The 24,141-nt window shown below is 39.1% G+C and overlaps 1 protein-coding gene across 1 annotated transcript in view; it reads right to left on the bottom strand.

The window, feature by feature from the left end:
• LOC110213699 (protocadherin-23) overlaps positions 1 to 24,141 on the bottom strand; it is a 219,151-nt gene that overhangs the window by 135,746 nt on the left and 59,264 nt on the right. The window contains exon 3 of the mRNA XM_078148850.1: positions 2,356 to 2,587. Coding sequence (XP_078004976.1) covers positions 2,356 to 2,587 — 232 coding nt within the window. The remainder of the gene's footprint in view (positions 1 to 2,355; positions 2,588 to 24,141) is intronic.

Here is a 24,141-nt window from a genome sequence, read left to right as displayed (position 1 = left end):
TTTTGGCAACTACCATGCCCTAGAGGGTCTGATTTGACAGGGAGTTAAGGTCCATGGTTAAAGCAAATTATGAAAAAGCCAAGAAAAGCAGTCTGACTTCCTAAAAAGATTCATTTCTTCTGTTCTTTGGAATGTTTCAAAGGCTACGTCACAGGCATTGTTTTTGAGCAAGGAAAGATTTGTTTTCAGATGACTGCCAGAGTAAACATCTAATCCCCTGGACAGTATCACACAAGAGCCTAAGATTGCTAAACCACATGTAGTTAAACTAAATAGGTTAAAAAAGCAGGTTAATCTCAGTCCCCTGGGACTTCGTGGGAAGATAGGGTATGAATGCCAAGCAGGAAGGTTGAGAAAGCACAAACTTGAGGGATGACCAGTTTACCTGCCTCAGAGTCCTGCTAATCTAAAATGAACACAGTCTTCTTTACTGTTTGCCCTCAGTGGTAATAGAATGCTGCCGTGGACAGTCCGACAGCTGCTGTACTCCACCTCGAGACATGGCTCCCAAACAGATGTTTTTAGCAAGGCAATAGTTTGAGAATCACAGGATTCCACAATTCCTAGTCATCACAAGCACACGTCCCACCCTTTCTTTGCAAAGGTCAAACATTCAAAAGGAATTGACAGAAAAGGCAAATTCAGTTTCTTTTTATTAAGCCTTTTACTCCACCCAAGCATGTCTTAATACCGTATACCTTGATACTTTGGGGTATCATTGTTTAGACCCTAGAGGTCATCTAACATAATCCCTTCATTTAGAAGGAAAACTGAGGAAACTGAGGTCCAGAGACTTTAAGAACTTGCCCAAGAGTAGGGTAGGGGAATAGCTGACTTACCATAGGATCATAGAATTGGGGCTAGACAGGACCCCAAAAGCTCCAGCAGGACTCCCTAATTTTATAGGTGAGGATACAGAGACCCCGGGAAGTTAAGTGACTCACCCAGTGTCACATAGAAAATGAATGGCAGAGCTAATAATTGAATCTGGGTTCTCTGTCTGTGGTTTCTCTGTCGAGGCAACTTAGTGGTACAATGGTTAGAGCTCTAGGCCTGGAGTCAGGAAGATCTGAGTTCAAGTATGATCTTAGACACTTAACAGCTGTGTGAGCTTGGGCAAATCACTTACTCTCTGTTTGCCTTAGTTTCCTCAGCTGTAAAATGAGGATAATAACAACACCTACCTCACAGTTTTGTTGTAAGATTCAAAGGAGATGATATTCGTAAAGTGCTTAGCACAAGGCCTGGCTCCTAGCAGATGCTATAAAAATGCTTATTCCCTTCTTTTCATTCCCCCACCCCAGTGCAGAATGCAATTGATTCACATCTTCTCATCAATACAATTCATGGACATGCCCTTTACTTCTTTTCTTTTAATTTATTGTTGTCTTCTGTTTTCACTCCATAATCGTTTCCCCTTGAGTTCTTTTCTACTCTACCCTCCCCCACCTTCCTCTAAGCCCTTCCTTGTAACAGAACATTTAAGCAAAGTCAAGCAACCCCCTCTGACTGTTTATACCACACTCCACATTCTCACACCCTGCTTCTCTATTCCACATCCTTTTGTGAATCTCCCACCGTGATTCTGTTCCCAATTCTAGAGGTCCTTCTTGGCTCACTTAATACCTAATCATGTAAATGGTTTGCTAAAATAGATACTTGGAGTTTCAATATTTCCTGAATTTCTGAGGTATTAAAAATCTTTCTACTAGCAATAAAGGAATAAATAAAGGAAGGTGATGCTTTATAGAAATCAATGCTTCTTTAAAAAAGTAGATGCCTATGCGACAAAGTTACCCTGTACCTGGTGTCCTTTAGAATAACAGATTTTTTTTTAATCTGGAAAAAACCTTAGAGATCATCTAATTCATTGCTTTCATTTTACAGATGAGGAAAATGAGACTCAGAGAGACTAAGTGACCCATGGTCTCTTAGGATCCAGTTCTTCTGAGGCTGGCCCAGTGTTCTTTCATTAATATAATTTATTAATACCTTAAATTGATGCTTCCAAATATGGAATGTTAATAAGCGACATTTTAATTAGCAAGACAACCTTCCCAGAAAGTGTATTTTAATATACTACAGATTGGACAAAAATAATAGTGGCATACTTCATTCAGAGGTTATCTATCAGAGAAACAACTTTTTTGCTCATCTTTCATGAGTATTAGTTACATGTCATCCAATTTTTTTATATCAAGATATCATTTGCTGTAAGGAATAGCTCCTTCATTTCCAAACAATCCAATCTAATTTTCTGGTTCGTGTACTCTCACTCTTACACACAGAAGCCATTGCTTTCAGAAGAAAACCATCCTAAGATTGATTCTAGCCCTACCTAAACTTCTCACATACCTGTGGCAGAGTCAACTGTGAAGAGAGAGGAGAAGTCTCCTGGAATGAGCTCATAGGCCACCACTCCATATATTCCAGCATCCCTGTCAGTAGCGACAACATTGAGAATCTCCGCGCCGGGCTGTGTGTGACCACTGATGCTTGTCACGTAGGAGGCCGGGTTAAAAACAGGTTGATTATCATTTATATCCTTCAGCTCCACTCGAACAAAAGCTTGGGCACTTAGTCCACCCTGTTGGATAAATGAGAAACTATTAAAAACACAGCTCTACTAAATGATGGATGGCAGGATAACCAACAGACTGAAACCAGAATGGAATTCTTAAACAACAACAACAAAAAATCTAAATTACAATACTTTTAACTTTAAGACACCAAATCTTAGTAACATTGTGTAATACCTTAGCTGTTTATTAAAACGCTAAGCAGATTATACAGATAATATTTCCTCGATAGGTATTACATCTCAAAAGTACAGATACTCAAGTGATGCAGTTACAATGCCTAATGGACTCCTCCCAGTTGCTCATGCCTTTTTCTCTAAGGTTACCTTGAATCTAGTCTGAATGTATTTTGTATGTGGTTATCCATATCCATACTGTCTCCTCTTTTAGAATGTAAGCTTCTCCAGGGGAGAAATTGTTTTCCTTTTATCCCCTATTTTTTTTCACGTGACATATAATAAAGACTTAATCACCGTTTGCTGAATGATTCAAGTACACTTGGTATCTTTGTTGGTAAGAGTATTATACCTTTAAATAGGCTAATGCTGGGGAAACCTAGGAAGTTTGTCTTTTCTGCTCTCACGTCTTCTTTTTGGGTAGGTCTTTCTCCCAGATTTCATCTTTCTCTTTCTCTCTCTCTCTCTCTTTCTCTCTCTCTGTCTCTGTCACACACACACACACACACACACACACACACACACACACACACACACCACACACCCCTACCCCTTTCCCAATGGTAGTAACAGATAGATTTTCCAGTGGGAAGTGACCTTGAGTCCATCAAGTCTAATCACCTCTTTTTGTTTGTTTGTTTAAGGAATATGACATTAATTTTCACCAGCATAAAAATCAACTGCTTCGTTTTTAAAATGATGTAACTGAGGCCCAAGAGAGATTAAGTGACTGACCTAATGTCGTTCTCGCTGTTCTTTTATCTAAGTAATTATCAGAAGTAGGATCTGAACCCAGATCTTTCTGCTGCTAAATTCAGTGCCCTATCTACTATTTCTCTCTAATTTTAAGTGTCCAGGTTCCCTCCACCACCACCTGGTCAGGCCTATTCTCCATATATTATTATTCAGGCTCCAAAACTTGCCCTCTTCTCTCTCCTCATCAAAATTCAATCATCTTAAGTCTCATTGCCTCAGGGTCTAAATGCCTTCCTGCTAATAGTATAAATTATTTCAAGATAGGGTGTTAATGATTGCTAAGAGCCTAATGTTAGGGTCCTGATTGATTAGCCATCCTTAGCAATATTGTAAGCACCATCTGACACCAAGTGACCTTCTAGCTGTTTGAATGGGAGAGGGGAGAGGGAAAAGAGCCCACTCCTTCCCTACTCTGATACAGTACAAACAAAATTGGGCCCTGATGAGGCATGTGGAAGGATTAAACAAGTAGCTTTTTGCTATTATGAAGGAAAAATCACTTTGTTTCAAAACTATCTGATTCAATAAAAAAAGAATGTAGGGAAGTAGGAAAGGGTGAGAAGCCTTCATTAACCTTTGGCTCTGGTATAGAACTGGGAATGATAGAGATGTAATGTTGCCTCCAACCTTCAAAGAAGTGCTAAGGAGGAAGGGTAGAGACTCAAGGTCTGGAATCTAGACCAAATAAATGGATGGAGCTTAAATACAAACCAGGTTTTTAAGGTCTTATTCTCTTCATTTTTTCCCTTCCTTCTTCCTAGTGGGCAGCAGAAAGTGACAGCAAGTTCTTTTTTGAGCAGAGAAGAACCAAGACACAACTTTCCCATCTTTCTAATGGGTTAGTAGCTAAAATTCACTGCATGACCTTGCACAGTGGAAAGAGTAGTGTTTATGGAGTCAGAGGACTTGTGTCCAAATCCTGCCTTTGTCACTTACTGTATGTGTGACTGGAGCAAATTATTTAGTCTTCCTGGGCCTCAGTTTCCTCATTAATAAAGTAATAGAGTTGAACTAGATGATCTCTGAAGTCCCTTCTAGTTCTAGACCTTTGACTGTAAGACAGACTGCCTGGGTCTAAGACAGGTAATATAACTGTATCCTATTTACAGGAATGTGTGTCTGTGCCTTTATGATTATTATTAATTATTATATTCTGAAATGAAAGATGCCATTTGTGATGGATTTGTTTCTTACATGTGTATAACTAAACTAACTAGATATGTCCCCAAAGTCTAAGTGTATTTGCTAAAAGTAAATATCTCTCTTCATCTCTCACTTGAGAAAATGTATTCTAGTGGGATTATTTCTGCCCATCAAGTATCATATATTGTCCAATACCATGAAGGATCTTTAGTTAAAAAGACAGCACTAACCTTTAACAGTTTTAATGGAAAGATGCAGGCATCAGGTTTTAAAGAGAGGCTGGCTCTTAACAGTTCTTCTGAAGAAATGAAAGTAGTGACTCTGCATTTTAAACGTGTGACTTGATGTCTTAGCCCAAAAGAATAAATCTATGAAGGAACTTCAGGCACTATCATATAAACTAGCATAGATATAGGATAGAAAGCTCCTGTAATGCTCTGTCCCAAGTCCCCTTCCCTCTTTCACTTGGTGATCTCACCAACTCTCATTCATTCGTCATATCTAGACAGATGATTCTATACCTATAGATCCTGTTCTAGTGCCTCAGTCTCTTTCTGAGCTTCAGTTATTCATTTCCAACTACCTCTTAGACATCTTGAACTGGGTGCCCCATAGGCGTCTCAATCTCAACATTTTCAAAACAGAATTGATTGTCTTTTGTTCCTTCCAAAAGTCCTTATTACTGTGGAGGGCACCACCATCTTCCTAGTTACTACACCTGCAACCTTACTCCTACGCAGCTAGAAAGTGTCTGAGGCTAGATATGAACTCATGAAGATGAGTTGTCCTAACTCTAGCCTTGGTCCTCTATCCACTGGGCTACCTAACTGTTCTTGGCTGTTCCCAACCCTGCAGGCTGCTAATGGCTTCCCCTCTTAGATTATCTTTGATCTACTCTGTATATAACTTCTATGTACCTCGTTACTTACATGTTGTCTCTCCCACTAGAGATTGAGCTCTTTAAAGGCAAGGACTTCCTTTGACATTTCATAGTATCCCCGCTTTGAGCACAATCCCTGGCACATAGTAAGCACTTAATAATGCTTGCTGACAGACTGATGGGAGGCCATTCACTCACATCACACAGAATAATGAACTGCCTACCAAGCCTAAAAGTAGGGCCAATTCTAGTCTTTCAGACCACTGGGGGACTGTTTAATATATTTCTGCTTTTGTGCAGTAAATATTCCCTCTGGTGGCCTGGAAAAGTCAATGAGGCTTCTTAAAATGCCAAACTTGTCTCTCAGAAAGCTATGGAAGAGCCCTCTTTCTACACCATGTGGCCCTTCTCATTAATTACCTCCCCTACCCCAAACCACAAGAAGCAGTTGCTGAGGCATAGAAACAATAGGAAAGGGTGTTGTGTGAAAGCAGCTGCCTTTAAGAGGGATGAGGAAGGGCACCAGGAAGTAGCCACTCTGTCAATAGATGGCACCTTCTCTTGTCCCATTCCCCATCCCCCATCCCCCAACAGCACACTCACTGAATGTATTTCCCGCCTTCTCTTAGGTACAGCGTTTGTGGCTACATTAAAACACAGTTTTCCATTTCTAGCTAATGCATGTTGGCACTTTGCTTTGATCATGCTAGGCTGCAACAGCCAGGGTATTTAAACCAAGTTATTCCTCTTCCTAATTTTTTTTTAAACCTAAGGGAGTAGGGAAAGGAGGAGAGAGTAATAACCTTGGCAGGAAGAGTAAAGAAGGTGATTGGCATGTTTGTATGTATAAGATATATGTGGGGAGTGGAGAGGGGGAGGCAGATTGTGGATGAACAGATGTCTGACTCTGGTAGGGTTGGGAGGAAAAATGACTCTTGCCTTGGGGGTGCACGGGGGATCACAGTTTGAGAAAGGTTGCTAAATACTCCTCTGGAAACAGCCACAATTTTCAGCTTCCCAGAGCAATGAAGTTCAAGGGCAAAGCTGATTACAAAGTGCAGAATCTCACACCGAGGTGGCTGATGGGGTGATGGCTGCAGCTGCCGCCATCAGCACTCCCTGCAATCCCCTGTTCCCCTGCTCTGGAAGATCAGGAAAGCAGTACAGACAGGGTAGTCATCTCTGCCACTGCTTTCCAAAAAGTTGTCAATGAAGTGTGATAGATGGAAGAAAGAAGAAACAGCAATCCCATGCTGCTTTGGGGAGTTAAATTTCATTCGACTCCTAAGATTAAAATCTGTTATAGAACTCCACCCAAAGTTACTTTTCTTCCCCCTGAATTCTCTCCTTCTTGTCTGCTCTCTTATTTGTATCCTTTCTTCTTTTTCTTCTCCAAGAAGGCAAACGGAAAGGATGGTCCAATTCGCCACGGGTAGGGTGGAGCAGAGAAGAAAAAAACCTTAAATGAAGAAAGTAAGATTTGTGTATAGTACCTGTTGATGCCTCTCCAATCCCTAAACAAAGACTTTGATTTTTAGGCTAAGTGAACTTCCTTCTGTTACACTCACAATCCAAGTACCTGTGTACAAAACCTAGTGATAGGTGCTGGAGAAGATACAAAAGCTAGTTAAAACACAGGTCCTGCCCTTATGCAATTTGCACTCTACTAGGGAAATATGACATATGCACCAATACCTCTGATAAAAAATAATGGCACACCTGAAGCATCATCTTCTCATGGGTAGGAGCCCCATAAAAGCTACCTGAGGTTCAACTCTGTGCGCTGACATCCACTTAAAACCGTTGTTCACAAATCTCATGCCAGTATTAACTTTCAGGCATCAGGCAGAAGACCTGATTAGTTTAAAGCAACAGATTTAGGGTGCAGAAGAAACACACACACACACACACACACACACACACACACGTATATGTGTATATACGTGTGTATGCACACACATGTATATATGTGCACACACATGTGTACATATATTTGTCCATATATATGTGCATTTGTACATATATATGCATATTTGTACATGTGTATGCATATACATACATATCAAAAAGACTCATCTTCATGAATTTAAATCTGACCTCAGACACTTACTAGTTGTATAACCCCAGGCAAGTCAATGGATTGGAGTAGAAGGAGATTGGAGACAAGGAGACCAATTAGAAGAGGGAAGAGGAAGAGAAAATAGGTTTCTGCCATTTTTTAAGAGAAAGGTACTACAGTAATACGAATCTGTTTGTGATATAAAAACAAAACATTAAAATAATTTAAAAAAAAAACAAATTCATTTATTGTGATAGTATATTGAGAAAAGGAGCAGTAAAACATTCTCCCCAATAACCTGGAGCACGCACTCATAGACACACACCATCTTTGGAAAGAGTGGACACATACAGGGAATCTTCATAGGGAAAGTCATACATTTAGAGAACATGTTTGGTGAGGATATGTATGTGAAGGGACACTCTAATATTGTAGGGCAGTGATGTCAAACTCAAATAGAAATGGGGGCCCACTAAACCATACATAAGATCCCTTTGGGCCACATATTGACTTAGAAAACCACAGATTAACATTATCTATGTTTATTGTATTTTTATTTATTTTGTCTAATGTTCCCCAATTGTATTTTAATCCAGTTCTGGTTGCACAGCTGGAATGTTTGACATCTCTTCTGTACAGCTATCAGTATCTTCTGGTGATGTCATTATGCTGTTCTTTCTGGGTCTGTTCCCCATTGAACATTGGCTCTCAGTTGGATCTGTACCTGAGCATTGAATCCCTCACATTCTCTCCAGAGCTTCTCTGCTCTCCATTGTATTCTTTCCTCAACTAATCTGGTGGTCTTTGCTAGGAAATGCTTCCTATCACTAGCTTCCAGGCTTTTTATCTTCAGGGCCAAGAACCACTCATCTCAGCTCCAGTCCAATAGGGTATGGTGACTATTAAGCTCCTCCTTAATAAGATCTGGTCATTAGGCCAAGTCATATGACCAAAAAGGCACTTAATTTTGAAATTAGAAGGAGGTCCTTGGGGACCTTTTAGGAAATTGTCAACAGAGTTGTAGGGTCAGAAGTTAGATTGCAAAGAGTACAGGCAAGAATGATAGATGAAGTCAAGTCTACAGGCATTTATTAAGTACTATATTGTAGTCCTTAGTGCTGGGGATACAAAGAAAGGCAAAAATAGTTCCTGCCTTTAAGGAGCTCACAATCTAATGTGGGAAGACAGCCTGCATACAGGGCAGAATAAGGTGTAAGAAGATTGGAAATCTGGGGCAGCTAGGTGGCTCAGTGAATAGAGATATGGCCTTGGAGTCAGGAGGACCTGAGTTGAAATCCAGCCTCAGACATTTAACACTTATTAGCTGTGTGACCCTGGGCAAGTCACTTAACCCCCATCCACTCACCAAAAAGAAAAAAAAAAGATTGGAAATCTAGGCAGGGAACACATTATGAAGGGCTTTAAAAGCCAAACAGAATTTTATATTTGATCCTGGAGGCATGAGAGCCACTGGAGTTTTTTTTTTTAATTAGGAGAGTGACAGAGAAAACAGAATGACAGAGTTAAAATGCATTACTTTGGGCATTTAAGGGGGAAAAAAAACTTTGAATCAAAAAAAAAACCCATGAACACCATGTAATCTATGGCTCATTAATACCAAGACTTGCTTTGGATCTACAAGTATCTCCTGGACAGTTTTGCCCCTGGGCCAGGCACCAAGGGGAATTAAAAGGAATTAGTAATACATTATCTGAAGAAAAACCTCATGGAAACATGACATTCATCTTAAAATATTTGAAGGGTTGCTATGTGAAAAAGGAAGGTGATTTACTCTGCATGTTTCGGGAAGAGCAATGTTTAGAAGATGGGGGGGGGCAGATTTGGGCTCAAAGAAGGAAGAAGATTCCAAAAAGTGAAATTTGTCTGAAAATTGAACGTGCAACTTTTTGAGATAAAGCATTTAGACAGATAAAGTATTTATTAAGCACTTTCTACGAGTGAGTTCTAGGGGGTTTCCTGTCAAATCTGTTTTTATCTTCACAAAATCTCAATCTCTCTCTCTCTGTCTGTCTCTCTCTGTCTCTTTCTCTGTCTGTCTGTCTCTCTCTCTCCATGTAGATATATACTGGGCAGCTACGGAGCTCCTGGAGGTTTTTCAGAAGCATAGTGACAAGGTCAGAACTGTGCTTCAGCAAAATCACATTAGTGGCTATGTAGAGAATGGATTGGAGTAGGAGACTGGAGGCAAGGAGACCAATTAGAAGGCTATCTAGGGGTGCAGAACCTGTAGCCTCGAGGCCACACATGGCCCTCTAGGTCCTCAGCTGTGGGCCTTTGACTGAATCCAATGTTTACAGAACAAATCCACTTAATAAAAGGATTTCTTCTGTAAAACTTAATCAAAGGGCAACACTTGAGGACCTAAGGGCCACAGTTCCACACCCTGTGGCCATAGTCCAGACAAGAGGTGATGAGGGCTTGCACAAGGGTGGTGTCTATGAGAACAGAGAGGGAGTCTATGTGTTGGCCCTTCCAACTCTTAAGATTCTATGAAAATCAGTCTTAATATAGGTTAAACAAATTTATTGGTGAAAAATGATGCTTCTTGTTGCTTTTAAGGGAGTACTGTTTGGGCCAGTCAATTTTTCTTCTGTTGCTTATTCTAACAATATTGTTCACTAATTTCAGTTGTATCTGACTCTTTTTGACCCCATTTGGGGTTTTCTTCGCAGAGATACTGTAGTGGTTTACCATTTCCTTCTCCAGCTCATTTTTACAGATGATGAAACTAAGGCAAACAGGGTTAAGTGAATTGTCCAGGGTCATGCAGCTAGTTAAGTGTCTGAAGCCAGATTTGAACTCTGGAAGGTGAGTCCAGGCCCAGTTCTCCATCCACTGTGCCACCTAACAAACAATACCCCTTACCTGAATATCTTAGCAATGCTCCCACAGCAATACAATTCAAGCATTACTTAATTACAATACTAATTTGCATTTATATAGTGCCTCTTACCCAAGGAGTTTCAGCGCTTTATAAACATTAACCTCTTAATTTGACTAGCTTCCTTTGTAGGTACTATTATTCCTGTTCTATAATGAAATGTGGGGGGTTAGTGGCTTGCCTCAGGTCCTGGGCTGGGCCTGTTAAAAGACAACCATCTTTGTAATTAACAAGGACTGCAAACTGTTCAATGTGCCTTTCTTAGAGGCTCACAAATGAAAGCCATTTGCAAGTGACAAATGAAATATATTATATTAGCTCTATTGAATCTGACAGAGGCAAATGGAGACCTTGAGAAATGCGCTCAGTGGTCATTGCTCTACCGTGCTGAGCCAAGTAGGAAAAGAAAGCGTCATTATATTGATATGGTGCTTTGGTTTTCAGATCCCTGGCACATAAACTGTCACAGCTGATTCTTGCAGCAAGGCCGTAAGTGAGGTGGGTAGGCATTATCATTCCCATTTTGAATCAGAAATCATAGGTCAGAAAGGTTAGGTTTCTGGCCACATTCATCCAGCTCGTAAGTGGGGGAGCTGTAGGCTAGGTCTTCCTGACACCTCTGTCCACCTCCATACAGTATTGCCTGTCAATGTATTGCTTTATTGTGAATAGAAATTGTGCATTAACAATGGAGCTAATTTATTTAAAAGTTATGAAACTCAATCCCAAACCACACTACTTTGAATTTTTAAAATTGCTTTTTGAGATAGCTATAGTGGGAATCAAGAAAGTGATTTGGTGAAGAGGATAAAATGCCTGGATTTGACGTCAGGAAGAACTGAGTTCAAATCACACTGGAGACACTAGCAGTGTGACTCTGGGGCAAGTAATTTAACGTCTTTTTGCCTCAGTTTTTTTCATCTATAAAATAGGTATAAGATATCCCAGGGTTGTGGTGAGGATAAAATTGGGTAGTATTCGTGAAACATTTTGCAAACCTTAAAAAGCTATGTAAATGCTAGGTATTAGTATTGATAACCTATGTGTGGGAGAGCAACCCCAACGCAAATGAAAGGAAAGGAAAGGTTAGCTTTATGATAATGTCGTGAAATGGATGTGTGGTCCTTCGATACACGTGGGGGGGGGGAGAGGGGGACGGGGAGGGGGAGAGGGGGAGGGGGAGGGGAGGGGAGGAGGGAGGGGAGAGGGAGGGGAGAGGGAGAGGGAGAGAGGGGGGAGGGGAGAGAGAGAGGGAGAGAGAGAGGGAGGGAGAGAGAGTAACAGGGGCCGCCTTATGAAAGCAAATCTCCGCCCACCACGCAAAGAAGCCTCCACCCACCATGCAAACAACTTTCCACCCACCACTATCCCTTACCCCCTTAACTGGGGGTGGGGTGGTGGGCTTACATTTTAAGCTCGAAAGTTTCTTCCTATCCTCTTAACTGGAAAGTGAGGCTTACATTCTAGGCCCGAAATTCAAAGACAAGGAAAGAGGCCGGAAGCTCAGGTTGGGGGTGGGACAGGGCTTATTCTTTCTGTTAAGTGCTTAAAAACAGGGTTTAAGTGGGGGAGGATTTTGAAAGTAATAATCAAGAATTATTTGACCCTTTGAGGAGCCTTCACTTCTGAGAGTTCATTTCTCACACTACCTTCTGAACTCATTACCTTAATTACACCGAGAAGTCTTCACTGGGACATCCCATTCACCTATATAGTAATTCAAAAGAAAGTAACACTAAAATGTAGCTGAACGTAATGAATAATCTCAGTTCTAGAGAATATATGCTGAAATGCATCATGAGAGGAGGGCTACGGGTGGGGAATATGGTATGCAATGTCAGGCATGGTTGCTGCATTGGTCATTTTTTCTTAACTGTTTTCCTGTCAAAAAAGAGAATTTGATGTGTCTGTTGAGCTGGTAATCTCAGTATATTGGAAAATGACTATTTTTTAAAAGGAACAAACCCAAAATGTGGGGAAAGGTGAGAGGGAGTGATTTTAGGACAGCAGGAGAAAACAGGGTCTTAGAAAGGGTCTCCAGAAGATGAGAGCCAAGTTATAGGCCAATACCAGAGACAAACTTTCACCATTTCAGAGTTTGCTAATGCCTGGCCATATATACCAGAACATACTCAGATGGATCTGAGGTCTTGTTGAGATGGCATTTCCTCCAACAAGGCAGCTTTCAGGCCATTTCTGCAGCTCTTGCCTATTTACCACAAGAGAAGGAATCCTTCTTCTTCCTCCTACCCCAACACATGGCTACCTGATCCCAGGACCCAGAACTCAGATGACTACTTTATTACAACACTATTCCATATTAAGGAATCTTATGGGCTAGCCTGGGAACCAAAGGGAGGAAAATCGCTCCAGGGTTTCCAAACAACAACAAAACAACTTACAAACATTTAAGAAGATGACTTATTTTCAGTCGAGAGTGGCCTGCATAAACTTTGTTGGCAGAGACCAAAAGGCAATTCCATCCTTTTTCTTCTTTTAATTTTATTTTTGCCACTGAAGTCCTAACCTTAAGCCATTTCACAGAACAATAGAGAGGAAATGAGGCCATCTTATTGAGCTAGGGGATTCTCTAATACTTAATAGATTGTTTCTCAGATGAGGTTGTAGGTGGGTAATTCTCCTAGTTTTCAAAAGAATTCTATTTGTCTAAAATCTTGAAGCTAACAGTGTATTTCTTAAATCTTTCTTTTAAAAATGTAGGAACACTGGCATTCTCTTTCCTCCAAGGAGAACAAAAACATAAGGGGGTTTGGGAAATTTCTCTAATCTTCTTTATAGCAATCATACTATTCACTTTTAGTGTTCTTAAATTACTCAGGGGGGGTCTGTCAGGGTTTCTGTTGTAAACTCCTCCTTTCAGGGACTGAGAGGAAAAATTTCACTGAGAAAATCTAAAGTGAAATATGATATGCAACTTCACTGCCTGGGAACCTGATTTAATTTTTATATATAAAACATGCAATCTCTCAGGGCTGTTATTAAGTTTGAACACAATACAACCCAAGAAGAAGGAGCAATTAGGAAAAGTTCAATGATTCAAAGTGATTCCTGCTAGGTATGTTTTTTGTTTATTTTAAAGGAAAGAGAAGAATCAACAAAATACAAATCTAAATTAAGGTCTAATTAATAAAAGGAAAAGAAATGATGCCTAGCTGTATGATGGCCAAATTCCCATTTATTTCATGGGAATTACATGAAGACAATAAAAAGAACAACTCTTTCCCTTGATACACCATAATGGAGAATAGAAGACATTCAGCACTAATATTTTCTTGGGTCCTGCTTATCCCCTTAATAATACTTGTTCTGATTAGATTCCCCGCCCCCAAAGTCAATATACAGCAATTATCTATTATCTACTATGTGCAATGCCTTGAGTTATGTGCTATTCCCATTGGGGTGAAATATATGTGTGTGTGTGTGTGTGTGTGTGTATTCACACATATACATATATATGTATATATGTATGTGTATATGCATATGTATATATATGCATATAAAAGGAAGTTTTATCAATGTCTTTCACTTTCACATCATAATCCAATCATTTTGGGATATAACCACTCCCTGAACCCCAAAATAACTGACTTTTAGGTAGTTATTTACATATATTCTTATTTGATCTTCCCAGAAATCATCTAAGAAGTATATAGAGCAAGAATTAATATCCTTATTATACAGGTGAAGACACTGAGTCTAAGAGAGTCTGTGATCTGTCAGGTATCAGATGGCTTGTAAATTCCTGAGGCAGGATTTCAACCCTTATGTCTTCCTGGTTCCAATTCCAGGACTCCATCCACTATAGCACATTAACTCTTCAGAATCAATACTGAGCAATCTCCTTATCTTTAGAATGAGGGTCTGTATCATCCTCTCCAGCTCTGAACCCTCAAATTAGCTTATACAGCTGAATAGCTCTTCACAAGTTTCCTAACTTCACATGCAGCTTTGTTGTTATTATTCCATCATTTTTAGTCATGCCTAACTCTTCATTTAGGGTTTCTTGGCAAAGATACTGGAGTGGTATATTATTTCCTTCTGCAGCTCATCTTAAAGAAGAGGAAATTGAGGCAAATGGGATTAAGTGACTTGCCCAGGGTCACACAGCTAGTAAATGTCTGAAGCTGGATTTGAACTCATGAAGATGAGTCTTCCTGACTCCAGGCCCAGCATTCTATCCACTGTACCACCTAGCTATCCACTTATATGCAGCTAATCTCTTCCATATCTGGAATGTACTCCCTTCTCATCCACACTTCGCAGATTCCTTTGGCTTCCTTCATGGCTCAATTTCCCATGCTCCCTCCTATGGGAAGCCTTTTCTCATACCTCTAGTGGCTAAGTAGTCTCTCCCTCCTTAAATTTTATTATATTTACTTTCTTGTGTTGATGTTATATTCCACCCTTCTTCCTCATTTCACCCCACTCCCAGCAATATTCTCTGAGGCCAGAGACTAATTTTCATCTTGACTATCTTCAGCATCTAGTACAGTGCCTTGCATACAATAGGTGCTTAATAAATGCTTGTTAAATTGAATTGCATTATGCATCTCACAAGCCATAATTTGATACATTTTTCTATCATTGAAGACAGGGCCACAGTATTCCAGTTTAGTACAGAGAAAGAAAAAAATGAGTTTTACAAAATATCTGCAATTAGGCTGGCCTAGTAACTGACTAAACTGGGCTGCTCTTCTCCTATACTTTCTCCACAGGATGGGCGCCCATAAGTCTGATGTGCATGAGTTTATTTTGCCTCTTTTTTCCTGTCTTTTCCAAGAAGAACTGAAAAAAATTGAGAGCTCAGTCTATAAAATATCAGACTTTTACTCAGGGCCTGGGTTTTAGACCTATTTGAGCAAATGTGTCACTTGGAGGGTAGGGGAGTAGAAAGATCTGGTTTTGAATTTACAGCTCTGCCATTTATCCCCATTCCCCCTCTCTATATGATCTAGGACAATGGCTCTAGAATTCTTCTTCCTCATTTATAAAATGAGGGGTTGGAATAGATGATCTCTCAGACCTTTCCAGCTCTAACACTCTGGGATTGTGTGATTAGTATTTGTTCCTCTTTAAGAAAAGATACCTTTGGGGCAGCTAGGTGGTGCAGCACATAGAGCTCCAGCCTTGGAGTCAGGACCTCGGTTCAAATCTGGCCTCAGACACTTGACACTTAACTAGCTGTGTGACCCTGGCCACTTAACCCCAGTTGCTTCACCAAAAAAAAAAAAAGATACCTTTGAAATGAACAGAACCAGAAGAACATTGTACACTGTAACAGCCACACTATACTATGACTAACTTTCATAGACTTGGTTCTTCTCAGCATTGCAAGGATGTAAGACAGACAACTCCAAAAGACTCATGATGGAAAATGCTATCCACATCCAGAGAAAGAACTGTGGAGTCTGAATGCAGATTGAAGCATAATATTTGATCTCTTTTTTCTTTTGTTGTTTTGTTTTGTTTCTTCTTTCTTATGATTCCTCCCATTGGTTCTAATACTTCTTTACAACATGACTAATGTGAAAATATGTTTAATGTGAATGTATATGTAGAGCCTATATCAGATTGCATGCCGTCTTGGGGAGGGGAGAGATGAGGGACAGGGAGAAAATTGAAAACTCAAAAGCTTGTGGAAGGGAATGTTGAAAACTAAAAATAAATTAATTAAAATTTTAAAAAAAGAAAGAGAAGATACCTTCTTCAAAATCAATATAATGCAAATGACATAGAATTGGCAGAAATGCTTCAGCCTTCAGAAGGAAAGAAAGCCCAACAAGAAGACTGTTCAAAAATGTTCTATTTATATGAAGATTTTTCTGCATAAATATTGGGGAAATCATAGGGAAAGGGAAAAGCAAAAGGATACTAGATTAGGAAGACAGGAGCCTTTTTGCCTAGTCTCCATTCTGATGCTAACGTTGAGAGTCATTTAACTTCTCTAGGCCTCAGTTCTTCACCTATAAAATGGCGGCCTTGAACTTGAGGTCTTGAGGATCTCTTCTAGTTCTGAAATGCTATGATTTTATATAATATGAATCCTGTAACTTTGGGAAAGGAAGGGCATTCAGAGGTGACCTAATCCAACCTCTTTCCAAGTCGAGAATCTTATATACGACACGAGCTGCCTATCATCTAGGGCTCTGAAGACTTCTAGTGATAAGGAGATTGTTACCTCATTCCATGTTCAGAAAGCTCTCACTGTCCAGTTTTTTCTTTCCCTTATACTGAGACAATTTTGGCCTCTCCTCACTTCTACCCATTAATTCTTCACTCACAGATCAAAGCAAAATTATATCCAGTCCCTATTTAGCATGACAACTCCTCAAGCCTGGGAAGATCATCATTGTTTCTCCTTGTCTCTTCTCTTATTGAGGCTAGCCAGTTCCTGGAGTCCCTTCAAATAATCCTTATATAGCAGTGTGATTTCCAGCCCTTTTACCATTCTGGTCATCCTCTTTCTGCATGTGTTTCAGTTTATCATTTTTTCCCTAAAATGGGACATCCAGAAAAGGACACAATATTCTAATTCTGACCAGGTCAGAGTAGAGTGCAATTATTACCAAGATGACTTCTTCCTGTTAACATAATCTAAAAGGGTATTAGTTTTTTTCATCATCATATCACACTTACAACTATTATGGAGCTTGGTTCATGAAAATTCTTGTCTTGTTTTCAAATGAACTTTTACTGGCTATATCTCCCCTATTTTGGACTTGTGCAATTGATATTTTTGGACCCAAATGCAATATATTCCCTATTAAATTTCATTTTGTTAGCTTCAGCCCACTTTTTCAGCCTGTCAAGGTCATTTTGTGTTCTCATTATCAAAAAATTATTAACAATCTCTCCAAGTTCCAAATTATCTACACATTTAATAAACATGTCATCTATGCTTTTATCTAAGTCATTGGTCACAATGTTAAACCAACCATGGTCAAGGTTAGTACCCCATCAGAAAATCAGCCTCCAAGTTGACCCTGATCAGTTGATATCCATTTGGGTCAAATCAGTCAAGTAATTCCAAATCCACCTAACAATCAACATTTCTCAATCTTGTCTACAAGAGTATTTTGCCAAATGCCTTTTTTAACTCTATGTGTTCTAACTTCCACGGTATCTCTCTGATCTATCAATTTTAAAAAAAGGAAGCAGGGCAAATCTGACAAGTCTTGTTCTTAATGAGCCCATGTTGACTCTTAGTGATTATCTCTTCCCTTTAAGGTGTTCAAGCAAAATTCTTTTAATTATCCATTGTAATGAACTGAATTGAAGTGAAACTCACTGAATATAGCTCAAGGTATTTTTCCTCTTCTGGTTTTTGAAAATCAGTACCTTTCTCCAAAATTAACATCACTTCACCTAGTTACCCATCTATTTGTGATTCTTCTCAGATCAGGGACAGTTCAGTAATCACATGTACACTTTCTAGTACATTCGCACAGATGATTTGAACCAACTGAAGAGAGTGAGATGTTCTTCTCACTTATCTTGGGTTCTGATTTTCTTTTAACTATTTTTGTTGCATCTTTTCATCTCCAAGCAGAAGTATTCTCCTTTCCTTTGTTGCCCTCTTGTTCCTAACATGGCTATAAAGCCTTTTTTGTCCTTAATGTTTGCCACAAACATGACTTTATCATTGGATTTAGTCTTCCTGATGATGGTTATTTTATCAGATCTTCTCTCTCTTTTCTATTCACTTTAGCTATGTCTCACACACATGCTTTAAAATCTGAGTTCTTCAATATGTTTCCCACGTAGGCACATCAATCTCTTAAACCAGATTTCCTTTTCTTTGCCATTAGAACAGCACTGCCAGAATTTCATCCTTAAGAGTCTCCTATTCTATCTGATCTGGTTTTTCAGTGTCCTTGGCCATAGGATCCTGCCTATTCTATAACTGAACTCTGCGAAATCCAATTTCTTAAAGTTTAAGGTGGATAGTGTTTCCTTCCTTTTATATTACAAATTTCAGAATGGTCATGGCCTTGCAAGGTTTCCATAGGCAACTAGGCAAATGCAGTGGTTAGAGCTCTGGCCCAGGAGTCAGGAAGATTTGAATTCAAATTTGGCTTCAGACACTTACTAGCTGTATGAGTCTGGGGCAAGCCTACTTAATCTGTTTGCCTCAGTTTCCTCAACTGAACGGGTATAATAATAACATCTCCTGGCACACAATTCCAACAAAACCTTGGAGCCCTGGGTCTACAGTCCAAAAGACCTGAGTTCAAATCCAGCCTTAGAACTGTGTGAACTTAGGGGGGCAGCTAGGTGGCGCAGTGGATAGAGCACCAGCCCTGAAGTCAGTAGGACCTGACTTCAAATCCAGCCTCAGACCACCACTTGACACTTACTAGCTGTGTGACCTTGGGCAAGTCACACAACCCCAATTGTCTAAAAATAAGTCACTGAACTTCTGCCTACCTCAGCTTCCTCAACTGTAAAAATGGGAATAATAGTGATAGCACCTACCTGCCAGGGTTGTTGTGAGGATCAAATAGGATTGTATTTGTAAAGCATTTTACTTTGCACCCAGCACATAGAAGGTGCTTATAAATACTTGTTCCAAGGCAGCTAGGTGGTGCAGTGGATAGAGCACTGGCCCTGGAGTCAGGAAGACCTGAGTTCAAATCTGGCCTCAGACACTTACTAGCTGTGTGACCCTCCGCAAGTCACTTAACCACATTGCCTAGCAATAATAAGTAATCAAATAATTAATTGATTAATTAATTAAATAGTTGTTCCATTCTATGATGATAACCTTTAATTCTGCTCTTTAGAGCTCCCTGCAGGTTACATGTTGCATCTTCTTCACACACACTATGCACCTCTCCTTTGCATTTTGAGTTCTTCGGAGACAGTGGCGTTCCCCATCACACTGCCATATAGCAACACTGGCAAAAGGTCCTATGAAAATACAGACTTTTGTTTTCATGGGAAGCTTGGGATCAATAAAAGAACTTTGCAGTTTCCCAAAAGTTATCCAGCCTGTTCTCCTTGTCCTTCACAATTCCGGGCCCATCTCATAGTCCATCTGTTTAATCCAGTTTAAAGAAAGTTTGGCAGGATACCTAACGAAGCAGTCAGACCAAATATATTCTCAGAATCATAAAATCCCAGAGTTGGAAGAGACTGTAGAGGACATGAAATCCAACCCATCAATGAATACGAACTGCCTCTACAATATGCCAGACGCTTCTTCATTCATCCATTGCTAGAAGATATTCAGTATTCTGGGGCCGGGGGGGGGGAGGGGTGAGACCCAGTGTCTTCCAAGGCAGCCCAATGGATACCTCTAATAATCTGGACTTCTTTTCCCCTACTTCCTCTCTTCAACTGCTATCCTTTGAATTCATTGTCCTCATTCAATCCCAAGGGCTCATTGGAATAACTTTAGCTTCTCTTGAACATGAACAGTCTTTCAGATTGCTTGTTTCCTGTTCTCCAGGTTAACTATTTCCAGTTCCTTTAAAATGATCTCCTGTGGTATGGTTCCTAATATTCTCAGCATCAGTTAAGTAGGTTGGTCAGGGTCACACTACTTGTAACCATCTGGGGCAGAATTTGAATTCATGCCTTTGAGATTCCAAGTCCATAATCCTCCAAACCTATTTTTTCCCATCCTAATATATTCAATATTTTTGTCATTAATTTGGATGAGGATATGTATAATATGCTTATCAAATTTGAAGATAATACAAAGCTTACAGGCAGACTTAATGCATTAGATGGCAGAGTCAGGATCCAAGAAGATCCTTAATAGGTTAGAATAGTGGGCTAAGTCTAATAAAATAAATTAAACAGTAATAAAATTAAATTAAATAAAGACTTCCACTTGGTTTTTACAAAATCCACTTCACAAGTATAGGATGGGAGAGGCAGAACTAAACAACAGTTTATGTGAAAAAGATTTTTTCTTTCCAGTCCCCATAGACAAGCTTGATCCACAGCCAAGAATATTTTACATGCTGAACCACAAAACAAAATTTCGTTCTCTAGAACCATCTCCTTAGCTGGCTAAGCACTTCTTATATCCTGATTTCTCTTTGAAAGTCCCTTCCTTCAATGAACAGGAGTGGAGAAGACACTACCTATATGCCCTTGGCACTGTTCAATGGTTTGACATCAGAAAATGATGTCATTTATCAGTGGAAATGACATTAGAGAAGAGGCATTATCTTTTTATTTTGCCAATGAACCCTAAGGACCATGGGACGTTACCGTCTCATTTGCAGCTGACACCTTCCATCAGTGTTGACTCCTCCCTCAGATGATAAGTTCCTTGAGAGCAGAGATTCTTACTTTTCTCCTATCTGTATCCCTACCACTTAGTGAAATTCTCTGTACATAGTAAACACTTAATAAATACTTCTTCTTTCATTTAATAAGTGGGCAGGTGTCTGATTGAGAACACCATTACCTTCAAAACCATTACCAGGCACATTCTATTTAGAGATACTTCTAATTGTTACGAAATTTTCTCTCAGATCAAGCCTAAATTTCCCTCTTTGTGACTTCTACTTATTACATAATACTTTCTAAGTAATTGAATGATACTATTGCCACTATATTTTCATGATGCTATGCTCTTCATAGGTTTTAAAATCAAGAACTAGGGATGTGATGCATAAACACCTAATTTCATTAAAATTTAACCTTGCTTTTTTTCTACCTTGTTTGCTAACTATATTGAAGGGTGAATCTGTGACTAAACAAATATCTATTATGATATTATATGCTTATGTATTTAATTTTCACCATAGACAATGATTTGTGAAATGGTAACCATGGTCAGCTATTTTAATAAAAAAGTTAACTAATCTGATTATGAGTGCAACTGGAAGTTTAATTTTCCAATAAAAAATAAATTGGCTACAAATACCACCAGCATTCAGACAATTGTATTTTCTTACTAAGACTTACTAACATGGAGAGACTAGAACTTAGTTCAGTCACAATGATCAGCATTAGTACCATGCTGACAAAGTTAAAAGCTAGGAATTTTGATTAAGATAAAGGCTTGAAAGAGTGCAAAGCAACCTAGCTCTCACATATACTCCTGCAATGATCTAAAAAGCTCACCACATCAAAAAAAAAATGATCAAGAAATCCACATAGAAACATTAGCATTTTGTGACAGTACTCTGTTATGAGGGAGTCCTTCTTGGGACGACATAAGGTTCCCCCAATGATCCTGGTCTTCTCCTCCCAACCTTTGGCATAGGTGCAGCTGGCAATAGTTTAAGTTCTTATCTGGGAACCCAGTTTATGTTTAAGGGAAGGTCCCTTGGCCAGCCAGATGTGATGGGGCAGTGAATTTGTAAAACAATGGCAATCAGTTCAATGCTAAGTTTCATCCAGCAAATGATAGAGTGGAAAGGGGAAAGGGAGAGGGAGAAGAGGACCTGAAACACAACTCAGACAAGCTCTAATACACAGCAAAATTCACATAAGGGTGATGCTGTACTGGGGAGCACAGAGAGTTGGATCTATTCAGCTGGAAAGGCTTGTTCTACCAAGACTGTGTATTTCCATCCTGGGGGAGGCTGTGCTCCAAAGTGTGGGATACTTATACTCTGATTTCAGTGACTGTCAGACAGTCACTGAGAGACAGCTGAAGCTGGCTACTTTGAAAGTTAGGGCTCAGGACACAGAAAGGATTTTGCCGGGTACGCAAGTGCAGGAGAAACACAAGCTAACTTTTGGAAAGATATTATTTTAGGGCACACAACTGTACTAATCTTAAAAATATTATTGTCACTTTTTTCCATACCTAGATTCTATAAGCTACAGACAGCCTTCCTTAAGGTGGTCTCAAGACCACCAAGCCTAATCTTATAACAGTAAGCTATGTCATCTATCCCAGAAGTGCACAAAAAGACTTGCCACAAGCCATGAGCACAAGAAAGTCAGCCTGAGCTCAGGTGAGCAGACCAGAAGCCCAAAGCAGCACCTTGACTTGGGAAGCTTCAGTGAGGATGAAGATGGCAGCAGCAAGCTCCACCTGGGCAGGTCTCGGGGGATGAGACCACAGAAGCACCCAGATCAAGGACAGAGAAATTTCTTTTGCTTGCCTAGGATAACTTGTTAAAAAGGAGGTAGCTTTTAAAAATTATTTTTTGGAAGGCAAGTAATTCCTGGGAAGAGAAAGACTGAGTGATATTGATAACCCCCCAAAATAAAAAAAAAGTCAATGAAGAATTTTTTAATTGCACAGAAAAGATGGAGGTATAGAGGGGAACCCAGAAAAGTGGAGACAATTTTTAGAAACAACATGCTTTATTTATATTTATTTACTATATATTTTATATAATTATATATTTATAATTTATTTATAATTTAGATATTATATAATATATTAAATTATAATTTATAATAATTTATATTTCTTTATTATATACACATATGCATATATATGCATATACATGTATACATATATTTATATGTATATGCATGTTTTAAAATCAACTTACGTAATGAGATGCACAGTTTCATATACAATATTCCCTTTCTGTTTTTCTGTACTATATATATTGAAATGTTGTTTTGGAGGTATTCATCAATTTTGTCCCCCAAAAAAATCCAAAATATTTAAAAAAATTTTTCAAATAAATTAAATAAAATGAAATAATTGTTCCTATGAACAATTAATCGATTGTTTTGGAAGGAACATACCTTATAGGGAGGTTTGATTGACTGGCTCTAGTGTCAAAACAAAATGCAACATTTTTAAAATAATCAAAAACTCCAAAATACAAACTACAAAGTAAAAACCCACATACCCGGTACTCGAAAATCATCAACAAGAACTGTGAGTTCTATCACCTTGTGAATGAGAAATTCAAGGCAAAAAGCAACCTTTTCCATCTTTATGGAAGAAATGCTTCAGGGGGACAAGTTTTCCAAACCTAATGAACTTAATTTTCACCCTACTACCATCTCTTTCTTTTAATATGTTTCCTTTGAAGTAAGCAGGGGGTCTATGCACAGAAGACTCATGTAGCTGATGAAAATGAGACTACGTGTATTTAATACCAGCAAGTCAATGTGAAAAGCAAAGGCATATTCATATTAAATGTAATTAGTATGTTTTTCCTGGCATCTATGTAATTAGGCTTTCACCTACTGCTGACTTTCTTTATGGTTTCAGGGACCATTGCTTATTTGCATGAAGAAAAAGGATCTACGTTACAAATGCATCCATAAAAACGCCAGAGCAGATTGGTTCACATGGTGTGATGCTCTAGACCTGACTTAATAAGAAAAAAAGATTCTTTCATGCCCTCCAAATTTCATTCTTAATTGAGTTTATTGGGCATGTCTTAAAGGTACATTCTATAATTGCACACTGTTAGGTTCAAAATTACATATGTCCAGGTGTCTATTTCTATGTGAATTAGCTGCTTTAGTTGATCCTTGGGGAATTATTTTATATGCTGTATTAACATTTGTAATGTTATATTTCAAGTTCATCTAATTATCTTTTCAAAGTTCATCTTATTTAACATTTCACTTTAAAAAAAATTCTGGCAACTGAGTTACTATCATTTCCCTTTTATCTCTGGTGCCTCTTTTTGGGATATTATGGGGCTTTTGAACTTCAGTTGAGTATTTAGGAAGCC

This window comes from Phascolarctos cinereus, unplaced genomic scaffold (assembly GCF_003287225.1).
Source record: "Phascolarctos cinereus isolate Bilbo 61053 unplaced genomic scaffold, phaCin_HiC Scaffold_9;HRSCAF=440, whole genome shotgun sequence".
NCBI classification, from domain to species: domain Eukaryota; kingdom Metazoa; phylum Chordata; class Mammalia; order Diprotodontia; family Phascolarctidae; genus Phascolarctos; species Phascolarctos cinereus.
The sequence above is the reverse complement of the archived record's forward strand: the minus strand, read 5'-3'. Positions and strand labels throughout refer to the sequence as shown.